This window comes from Nothoprocta perdicaria, unplaced genomic scaffold (assembly GCF_003342845.1).
Source record: "Nothoprocta perdicaria isolate Ctin4 unplaced genomic scaffold, notPer1 scaffold_42, whole genome shotgun sequence".
Taxonomy (NCBI): Eukaryota; Metazoa; Chordata; class Aves; order Tinamiformes; family Tinamidae; genus Nothoprocta; species Nothoprocta perdicaria.
In genome coordinates, this window is record NW_020455666.1 from 4,809,724 (window position 1) to 4,821,146 (window position 11,423).

Below are 11,423 nucleotides of genomic sequence, written 5' to 3' on the forward strand. Positions count from 1 at the left end.
TGTTTTCCAGCTAAATAGACCTATTAATTATTTGGGGTTTGTTTCTGTTGAACTGTCCCAGCAGTTTATAGAGCGTTTGGGGTATCAAGAAGACAGAAAACATGGCTATAAAATCACCGTCTGGATAATTGCAGGACAGGTGAAAAKGTAAAGAAATGTATAAATGCAGACTTCTCCAAAAGGGACGTTTTTAATATCGAAGGAAAAATAATATAACAATGCAGAACGTTTTACTGACTGATTTGAAGTGTAAGGATTCAATCTCATGAGGTAATGGCTTCCTCCTGCTGACTGCAGCACGAACTCAGGCTTTCAGCACCTCTTATGGTAAAGGTCTAGGATGGGATGAAGATCCTGTAGAAATGTGATCTTGCACACATTGTGTCACAGGGTTTCGTGACCCTYGGCATTAGAATTTTGGGTTATTTCCTGATAATTTATCAATGCAAATATGGCCTGATCTTTAACTACTTTTTTTTTCTACTCCCTTTCAACAAAAGTAAACTAAAATAAAAAGACAGGAAATTTAGAGGTGATATTTCTAGAGTTGAACTATATTTCTACTGCTCTTTTCATATGCCTGTTTACTGCCCTATATGTGTTACCCTTTACAATGAACGGATATACTGGCATACACTCCTGGAATTTCTGTCTTATTTTTGAATTGCTTATAAATATATAGGCTAAAGTTAGAAGCTGCCATATATCCTTGAATAGGATGGTCAGTGGCTGTCCAGACGATATTATGAGCCTCTGTTACAAGGGTCCTTGTAATGATATTTTCATCTGAGCTGGGAGGGAAATACCCCTAACTTTTTTCCACTAAAATATTATTTCTGGCTGGCCTGCRAGGTATTTGACCATTCCAGTATATGCATTTATTGCTTTTGATTATCTTAAATTACAAACAAATCATCTCCTATCTTAAGGAGGTGTTCAAAAGACTACTACTGGACTGTTCCTGCCAATTTCTGCTATTTAAAAGTGTCTTACCTATGTCTACTTTGGTCAAATTGACAGGGGAATTCCTTGGAGGAATGGATGGCGTGGCCAGATTCTCCACCCAATTGACATATTGCAGTATACAAATAATGTCCATCAGGTGGCCTAGACACAGCAAAAGTCGCCTAGGAAATCTCCAGGACTCTCCAAAATTTCTGCTTGGAGAACTATGTCAGTTAAGGCAATTCTTCATGATTAGGCTACCTAGGTATTCAGTCAGTCACCTAGTCTCACGTTGGTTCATTGTTTCAAATCGGCGCATTTGGTCCACCGCAATTTATAGCTAAAGGAAAAACTTAGATTTTATCCTTATATTCCACTTCTAACTTAAATTCAATAGGTCTTGCAGCAAGACTGTTATTTCTTGGTGAGCCAGAAATGAAAGGCTGTTTTTCTGAAGCTGTCCATGAAATAGTTTGCAGCTTCAAACAGAACGGTCTACTCTCAGCTGCAAGCAGAAGTCATATTTCCCTTCCACACAGTATTTGAAATAATGTATTTTAAATTTCAGAAATACTATTTTATCCAGTGTTTGGCATCATGATATGGCTTCCAATTCTAATGAGTAGAATCTTATAGATTGACTTGCCTTGCTTAACATAGAGTTGTAGAGGTGAGGACAGTTCAGGGACTGCAGGTTACTCCCTGCATAATGGATGAAACTGTTAAGTAGACATTTCAGATAAAGTGCTTAGCACTGAAATGGCTGCCGTTTAAATCATCATTCTTAGTTTTCCTTCCTGATAGTTGAGTTTCTGCATCCCTCATGCATGTCCAGAGTTTAAAAGTTCAGTTTCAGAAATTTCCCCATCTGAATAAGCAAGAAGTTTATTAACAATACTCTCTTATTTTTCAAAATGGAGAGATGCAATAAAGAATAGAGAACAAAGCAAATATGTAAGCTGAGCTATGATCTGTGTACAGATAAGGCAACAAGTGTGTGAAACAGAGAGGGGGGAAAACCAAAGAGAAAATAGGTTTAAACCACTGGATAATATATGCAGATAAATATCTACTATTACTTATATATTTRCTTTGTAAATGATTTTTGTTTTAATACTTCGTAGTGAAGTTAGTAAACAATTTTTATATAACAAACTTGGTGACTGTAGAGGAAAAAAATGCATTCATTAAAATAAGAATAGAAAGCAGTACTTAAATGAACTCTGATCACTCTTCTTCACCGCTAACCTTCTAAAATATTACTTTTATTTTTATTTTATTCCAAACAGTGTCAGCTAATTAGCAGATTTTTTGCTGATGTTTGAAATATATTCTAGAGAAACTGCAAACATAAACTCTGTGTGTAAAATATGTTAGGAGAAAAATCATTAAAATCCTTGCAACAGTACCAAAGACAGTTCATTCCTCATAACGATCTATGGTACCTATTTGTTTAAATGTCATTATTTGTTGGTTTAATGGACTTGGTTGCTGCCTAAGCCTATTATCATATTTACCACTCATTCTTTCAGGTAAGATTGGTCTCCATTTATTAGAAACACACTGTAGTTTGATTATAGATTAAAGGAGATCTTTAGATATAAATCGCTCAGATGGATTCAGCCTCCTCGTAGGCTGTATTCTAGCCTTGTTTTCATGAAGATAAACTGTGACAGTGATTTATGTTGTATTTTGAGGGTATAAATCTCACTGTGCCCTTTCACTTCTGCTTAGAGAATAAAGATTTTGTTTGTTAAAGCTTTTGGTAGCCATCAACAAAGCATGGAAGAACCTTTTTTTAAAAACKGCATTCTGCAAAATTTTAGAAGAGGATTATCCATGGTAACTGATTCAAGCTAATTAACAGTGCTAAGCAATCAGTGTGTATACCTTCTAAATGATATCAGTCGTGATTGCTTTCCATGTTCAGGTTATATCTGAAAAAAAGGGGGCCACATTTTGGGCTTTAGATCTTATCTCTAAGCATGATGATAATGCAAGATACCATGTATGCCTAGAAAGAGAATCTGACTGTTAAGACATTAGCCAAAAGGAAAGTCAGAGAATATGACACAGAATATAGCATCACAATTGAGAGGAAAGAGAGACTCTCCAAAACCATTTAAAAACATTTGTAAAAATAAAGAAATAAATAAAGTGAGCTTAATATCAAGTTGTGATATTCTACAAATCATATTTCCCCTCCCTGCAAATGAGGAGGAGTGGCTAGTTGGAAAAAAAATATGAAGTTGAATTCTTGGATTTTTTGGGATGAAATGAATTAGAGAAGTTTAAATTTTTTTCAGATCTTGACATTACTTTGACTATAATTATTTTTTGTATGATTTAAGTGTGTCTGCTTTGTAAATGTGATATCAAATTTGTGATTGAATGAAATGTTGTGGAACACTTTTTATTTTGTGTAAAATTTTAAGGTTTATGAGTGAGTAGCTACAGGAAAGCTTGGATAGTCCTATTCTGGATACTGATAAAAAGGGAATGTGTATGGGACTGGAATTTTTATTAAAGTATGTAATTCATAATTCATGTACAAATATCAACTTCCATTCATGAAGTTGATTTATTTTATTTTCCGACTCCACAAAACCTAGGAGCAGGTTATAAATTATAAATTATAAATTTATAAAATATGTTATGTTATAAAATGAATCAAATTTTGAGCCGGACATTGCCGGATCATTTAGATTGGAAAAGACCTATGCTATTTAATCAGTCACAGTTTTGAGAGAGTCTATCCACATGAATGACACATCTGCATCTGAAGTTCTACTGTGCATGGACTGTGATATTAATTCACTTGACTTCTTGCATTGTACTTCCAGGTTCGTATTTTTACCTATCTGATTGGAAGGGAAGCTGCTTTTGCTGATAACCTGAAGTGGATGGCCTGTGCTAATAAAGGTTGGTTAGCCTTTGACTGAAAACTTTGCTTTCACAAGTCCATTACTGAGCACATCTTCCTGCGCATTTGACATCTGCAGATAAAGTGTAATTGACAATTAGTTAGGAAAGGAAAATATGTATTTATCTGCAGCATATAAATTAAGAAAAAAATAATTTGAGTTATATTTTCTTTTCCCTAAAATGTACATGAAGCTTTTTCATGTCTTCTTCAATTTTTATTCAGAGAGTAAGTTGTAATTTTGAGCTATTTGTTCTATTATAGTTATTATTACTCAGAGTTTGTTTGGTTCCTGAAAATACTGGGTACAAGTCCTATTGAGTTAGGTACAGTATGTAACATCAGACATTTTGTCCCTTGAGGAACTGACAGTGTAATTGAAAAAACAGATTTATTTTCTGTAAGGCTGGAGCATTAAACATATAAGATGCTGAGATGCTACAGTGAAAGAATTGACTAATGTAAATAAGAATGATTCGGGGAGAAAAGGAAAGATTAATCTTCATTTTTTTTTTCTTTAACTCCTTTCGGGGGGCAGGGGGGAGGGAAGTTCCTTCTTTGTTTCCTTTGTGCCACATTACATTATGATGAATTGCATCAGGTGCTATCCATTTAGTCATTATTGCTTAACTACTGTTGTGTCCAACTGATGGAAATTACTCAGTTTGAAGTCTTGTCTTAATCGGCTAATATTACACCATAATTTAGTTTTAGTAATAGTATAAGAATCCTTTGAAGCATCTTTTTGAAGACAATTTAATCAACAAAATCTTTTAGCTTTTTAGCCCAGCGCTACAGATTCATAAAGATCTAAGTACAGCAGCTGAGAAATTAGGACCAGGCAGTAGAATTTGCCTCAACAGATCATCTGGTCCACGTCTTCCTTGTTCCCAGAGGGAGAACAGTGGTCACCTTTGTCATTCTTCAGGAGTACTTTGTTCTTTTAAGAATCACATTGCTGTTGTATAACTCTAATGAAGAGTTATAGTATTTCTAGTGTCTGGAACTGAGAAAAGTGGTGAAGTGAATTTGGTTTAGCAGCAGGTAATTTGAATCAATCAGACCTGGCCAATTTATTTTATTTTATTTTGTTTTTTTTTTTCCCTCGGAATCTTAGTCATATGAGAAAGATACAAGTAAGATTCTAATTAAATAGCCTAAAGACCATACCATTTTCTGATTTAACAGTAGCAATACTTGCTTTCTGATATTTTATAATATAGAAATATTTTACCTGTGATCAATAATATTTGTTTATAAGAAAATATTTATTGGACACATCATAAGTCATCATTGCAGGCAGTATAGATTTCAAACTTTTCCTTACAGATTTTGGCCACAGCCTAGCCTTGTCCTTTAGTGAAATGAAGGACTACAGCACAGACAGTTGAGCAGTGTAGTAAAGCTGGTCTGAAGATTGGCTGTATGACTGGGCTGCAGTTTACTTCTTGCATGGGTGGCCCAAAGTATGTTGTTGTCACTGAGGGTCAATGGCCCTAAAATCAATTTTCCTTGCAGTGATTTTTCCCCTTGGAAGCACAGCACAGATGAAGGCTATTTGCAGGTTTTCCAGCTGACTGGATGGTGGACAGCAGCCCTTTCCTTCAAAATGGGTCACAGGGGAAATCCCTATCACCTAGCAATGCTGCTTTAGTTTCTAGATTCAAATGATGAAACCATGAAACTCCTCCAAGCGAGTTTTTCTGTTGCATTTTTGTGTATAAGTAGGACATATCTAGAGGGAACTGGGCTTAATGAAGCAAAGCAGCAAATCATTTTAAATACATTAAAAATGTGGAAGAACCCCTGAGTCCTTCCAGAGTGGTTTGTGAAATTTGCAGTGATTTACTCTTCTCTATCATAAGCAAGTGCACATGAAGGGGAAAAGATTCACTAAGATCCTCAGAAGAACGAAGGGAAAAGTTTCCTAGTGCTCATTGTGCCAGATTCACAGTAAGCAGGCGCTATCATTCCCTCAGAGGTTGTTTCCATCAGAAAGTTGTAAAAATAAAGACGAGAGTTAATTCTTTAGTTCCTCAGAAAACAGTCAGTATGGAACACGTTTTTATTCAGTTCCGGTCTCGGCTGCGTTGGGACAGCCTCCCTCGCGGCCRCGTGTTGGTTTTCCTTAGCTGCGAGGCCCTGGTGCGGCTGGTGCGCTGCCGGGCAGAGCTGAGGGAAGAGCAGAGGGCGCCGTGCGGCTCCGGCTGCCCGTGCAGGCCGGACGGGCCCACCACCGGCTCTGCCCCAGCTGCAGCAGCTTCGAGCCTGCTGCATCAGCGCAGAGGAGCTGCGTGCAGGAAGCCGCAGTCATGTCCCTTGCCATTAGCAGGGTGAGCCCCACAGCCCGAGTGCTGCGGGCTCTGGTGGGGATGGCGGCCAGCCAGGTGCGGATACTGCTCACCTGCTCCGGAGGCCTCTCCAGCACAGCCTATTCTCCACGGGAGTTCTACAGCTGCAGGGAAACAATGAATCCCCCCTCCGGCCTCCCTGCCTGAGGAGGATTCCTTTAATTTTGGTTTTTTTTATTAGTTGTGACAATGCTGCAGCATCATACGCAGCGTCCAGAAAATGCGAGGTCCTTGCTCTTTCTTTAGAAACCCAGCAGAACCATTTTGAGGAGTCACCTGGGCAATGTTGACAAGCAATATTCAACTTCATCACTATAGGTATCTTATATTTGGCATTGCCCAATCCTACCCATTTCCTTCACAAATTCTTCCTGTTGTGGCAAGGGAAAGAAGCACAGGACTTTCTCTGATGATTCAACCTGGATACATGAAGAGTAAGATGTTGAAATCAAAAGAGAACCTCTGATCCCTGCATCAGAGAGTTTAGGTTGACATTGTGTGAAATTAATTCTCGTGAGGTTTGACATTTGCTGCGCGTAGGTACGAGCACAGGAATCATCAAATAGTCGGCGTATGTGGTGGAATGAACCACGAACATGTCATCTGGTGCTGTTACCCTTACTGTTTATAGAAATAAATTAAATAAATCAGTATTCTTTAGGAGAGATAAGCCCTAAATACAGAGAAGAGAGCTAATTCTTCATGTTAATTATGAGTCATGGAAATGATAAAGTCGCTATAAATTTTCTCACATGAGCTTTAGGGCAGGATTAAACAGACATCTTTAATGCAAGAAACTACTTAAAAAAAATTACAAATCAAACCTGCCTCTGTGAATGCACTATAAAAAGGCCAAGTGAATGCATATGCCTGTGCCCTGTGATACCACCCTCATCTAAGTTTTGCAAAGGTTACATCTAGTACCGTAAAGTCAGTAAATTGAAGCTACCTGATGAAAATCTCTAAACTCTCTAATACATCCTTACTTTGAGTTTTCCATCCATCCGTACCAGCCTAGAAGTACATGTATATCTACTGAATTAACCCTGTGGTGCTTTCCAAATGAGATTCTCATTGTCACCTCTTCCAGTCTGGAGGTCAATAGTTTTCACAGAATTTGGCTGTCTTTGAGTCTTGATGCTATGAAGCTTGTCTGAACTCAGACAAACTGAACTTTTGAGAGAAATTCAAAGAAAACAAACAGGCTAATCAGTCTCTTTTAGTCTTAGAAAACCAGGCTAAAATTTACCTGCTCTATTGTAGTGTTTAGAGAAATGGTTTGCAGCATCACAAMGGACTACAACCAAAAGGGAAATTTTTACATGAAATACGCTGTCTAGAGAGCTCTGTGATATTATGTAGGTTGTTGTATAAGATATGACAGTATGCATTTTAAAAATCCTACCAAGAGAAATACCCAAAGTGGATAACATTCATATGGAAAGTAGTTACAAATAACCTACTCACATAGGTGTCTCTGCCAGTGTTAGCTGTTCTTGATCCAAGTGCATCTCTTTTAAATGAAGAATAACAGAAAAATATTTGYGATTACCAGTATCTTGTACAGGTAACTGTACAAGACTGTGAGGCATGAACATTGAATTGTTTCAGATTGTGTGTCTCTTTCCTATATCACTTTTTCTTATTTCGTTTTTTCTTTTTTTTTCTTTTTTTTCCCCTTGAAATCGAGTGAAGTATTTTCACTTGAAAGGCTGATAGGAAGCAATCAGAGTTTATGCCCAATTTACAGTCAAATATTTTCTATCTCAAAGGTAGCGTATAGAGTGTGATAGAAGAAGTCTCTCAGCGTAGACATCCAGGAGTTTCTTAAATGAATTTTTAAACTTTTCATTTTCAGTAAGGAATGACATTGACAAGTGTTAAATATGATTTCAACCTATTTGGTAAGAGAACACTATTTGATTAAAAGCTACCTCTCTGTTCCGAATTTTAGCCATTATGTAATAATCTCATATGGATAAATTAAAAGTGCTGCGGTGCGGGGGTTGTTCCTTTGTTCTCTCCATAGCACTTAGTGCTAGCAGGATCCCRGCTTCAATTATAATTTGCAAACTGCTGTAAGAGAAGAGTAAGCAATGGCATGATTTGCACTGAAATGTGTRACCTCAACAGAGCAAATAAAATGCAAGTAATGATTTAAGACTGCATAGAAAACACCAAAACAAAACTATTCATAAGCTTGCTCCCTAATGCCAATTAAAAACATTTTGTGTTTTTTTTTTGGCTATGTAATTTGAAAGACTTGAAGAGTGCTGAACACATTGCCTCTGAATACTGGTTCTTTTTCAAGCTCTTTCTAATAAGTTATCACAAGTTTCAGGTGTTCTGAATGGCTTTCACCCCCTGAAAAATTGAAAGTGATATGTTAAATATTTGATTAAAAACATTTTAAGCCACAATGTGTAAAGGAAAATGCATTTTGGCAAAAATTTGTTTTGACTTTGTRCTGCCATTTGCACCAAATGGAAAGGACCACATAGTGAACTACCTTTTAGTCTCCACAGGATGGGAAAACTCACATTTTGATTTGGGATACTCAGCAGCTATAAAACTGGAGCAGGAAGCATTTCAGAGAGACTAAGGTATATATTGCTTTCTTTTCCTCAAGAGTCTTCTGAGCCAATAATTCATGAGAKCACATTATCATTTTATTTCTTTTCACCATGTACACAGAATACAGCTTTCTCAAGTATATGTTTTGCAATCAAACTTATGTCAATCATATTATGTCACTTTTTTTTTWWAAAAAAAACTTTTAAAACCTCAGACAAAAAAAAATCACCTAGGAAGTGAGGGATTATTCTGTATTATTTGTACTAGTAAGTTAACCTGCTCACAGAATCTCCTTCAGTAATAGAATTTCAACATTAATTTATAGAATACTGACCATCCTTCCTTTAGGACAGCAGAGTAGCTCTCCTCTGTCTTCCAGATGTGAAGGATAACAGGGACAGTGACTGCTGCTGCTTTCTTCCTGTTTTAGTGCATTATCTGCAGCAGAGAGCAGCCTTTCCCTTGCATGTTTTCCAATCCAGCAGATGATGTGATCATGTTAAAAAATTAGAAACTGTAGGAAAGTTTATTTCATGAAAATTGCACATTGGTCTTGTTGAAGAAGAAGAATACGGTTCGAAAGCCTGATACTGCTTTGCAATTTGCCAGTCCTTACCTTGCATGACGTGGGTTCCAGGCACCAAGGTCATACATATAGAGACACTTGACATTTGAGCACTGACAAAGTGGTGACAGCTCAAATGGCCTTTCTGGCCTTTCCCATTCTCTCTGTTGTCAGATTGTAGGAGAGATATTTTAAAGGATTTAACAAAGTTGTGGTTGCCCAGGTAAGCAATTCTACACATAGTCTCCAGCCTCAGGGACCTGCCATTTGTGGGTAACATGTTACTATCATCTGAGGTTTAGCCACATTCTGCAAGATGCTCTTCTGATGCTTCGCTACTGTAGCTCAGCTCTGTAATATTTCTTGAAATTGGACAGGCTTTGAATGAGACTTCATGCAAATTTGATACCACATCTTCTTTCTAAAGTATGTACCATTAAAATTTAAAAAAAATCTCCAAACTACTATTGCATCATTAAACATAAAACATTTCAAGAACTGGCAGTGCTGTTGTCTTAGTAGTCTTGGTAACTCAGTCCTTCAAGACTGACACAATTTCAGACTTCTACTTTCACTAGCTACTACTGTTTGAGACTGCTCATCAAATATTCTCTCGTCACATTTCTATGGAAGTAAACAAGGAAAAAAAAACTTTAAATGTGGCATAGATTATAGTTACGCTCCATGTTAACACCTTCCTTCATTTATTATATTATTATGTGTTTTCACAGGGTTTTTTACTCAGATCTCAACCTTGGCTGATGTTCAAGAGAATGTCATGGAATACCTCCATGTTCTTAGCCGGCCAAAGGTTATTGACCAAGAGCACGACGTAGTATGGACTGAAGCCTATATTGACAGCACTGTAAGTCTGCATGAGAAAGCAATTGATGAAACAGGCTTGCTGAGTATAATGGGGAAGCACCATTGAAACTGTTGTTGTGTTAGCAGCACTAGGTGTGTTCCTAAAGTGTTTCTTTTTATTCTTCAATATGGGTCATGTGTAAATGTAAATATGTAAATGCTAAAACTGCACTTACCAAGGAGAAACAAAACTTTGCTTGGAAATATTGGTTTGAAGGGTATTTAATTTTTTTTTCTCTGAAGAATATATTAAGCAAGTCTGCTCTTTGTTCTTTCTGTTATTGAAACATAAGGGTGAGAAGAACAGTAACGACCTCTTTTCACTGTCTCTTCAAGGCATCTCAGGAAATAGCAAGACAAAATGGARCTCTCATTCCTTTCTTTTATATGCTTGAAATAATTGGTGTGTATCTGTATGTTAAGGGGAGTTCACCTTTCTTCTACAAAGAGTAGCAGGGAGAGATCTAAGTGGCATCTTAGTAATTCTCCTTCCTGTGATTGGCTTCTGAATCTTGGGTTGAAAGAGACATTGCAAATGAAATGGTGCTCCTTTGGCCTTCCTTTCATAGCAGCAAGTCTTATCTTCCCATACCACCATCCTTCAAAATGTTGTTTCAGAATTAATTTCACACTTTTTCTCCTCTGTTAGTCTGTATTTCTTGGATCACTCTAGGGAGAAAAACATTCAGAAAAGTTAGTCTAACTTTCAGTAATTCTCCCTTGGGTTATGGCAAGTCAAAGCAAAATGAACAACTTAATATTGTGTGAAATGCTCCCTGAATAGAGCAGGGGTGAGTAAATGCAAATGCATGCTGAGGAACACTAGAGGGAGTGTAGGGAAGGAATCCCGAGAAAACAGGAAAAATAGAAAGAGGATGGAGCTGTGACATTCTTGAACAAAGGATTTACTTAAATCTAGATAGAAAAAMCTGTTTTACTATAGTCAAAATACTTCTAAGTTTCCTCTTCTGTTTCCTCCCTTCGCACTCTCCTAAGACCTGGTGTCAGTATGAACATACATACCCTTGCACACACACACACATCTATTTGAAAGTGTCTCAGAGCTGAGAATACAGAGAGAGAGAATACAGGGATCTGCTTAGCTCCAGACTATTTTTCTACCTGCTACTCAGCCCTTCCCTCCCCTCTTGGCCCACCCTCCTCCCCTCCTCTCAAAAAAAAAAAAAAAAAAAAAAAAAAA

At 37.2% G+C, this 11,423-nt stretch overlaps 1 protein-coding gene across 2 annotated transcripts in view; it reads left to right on the forward strand.

Moving 5' to 3' along the window:
- The window catches only part of CACNA2D3 (calcium voltage-gated channel auxiliary subunit alpha2delta 3), a 347,867-nt gene that overhangs the window by 206,374 nt on the left and 130,070 nt on the right, over positions 1-11,423 (forward strand). For both annotated transcript variants that reach the window (XM_026046033.1, XM_026046034.1), the window contains exons 12-13: positions 3,789-3,867; positions 10,090-10,223. In XM_026046033.1, coding sequence (XP_025901818.1) covers positions 3,789-3,867; positions 10,090-10,223 — 213 coding nt within the window. The remainder of the gene's footprint in view (positions 1-3,788; positions 3,868-10,089; positions 10,224-11,423) is intronic.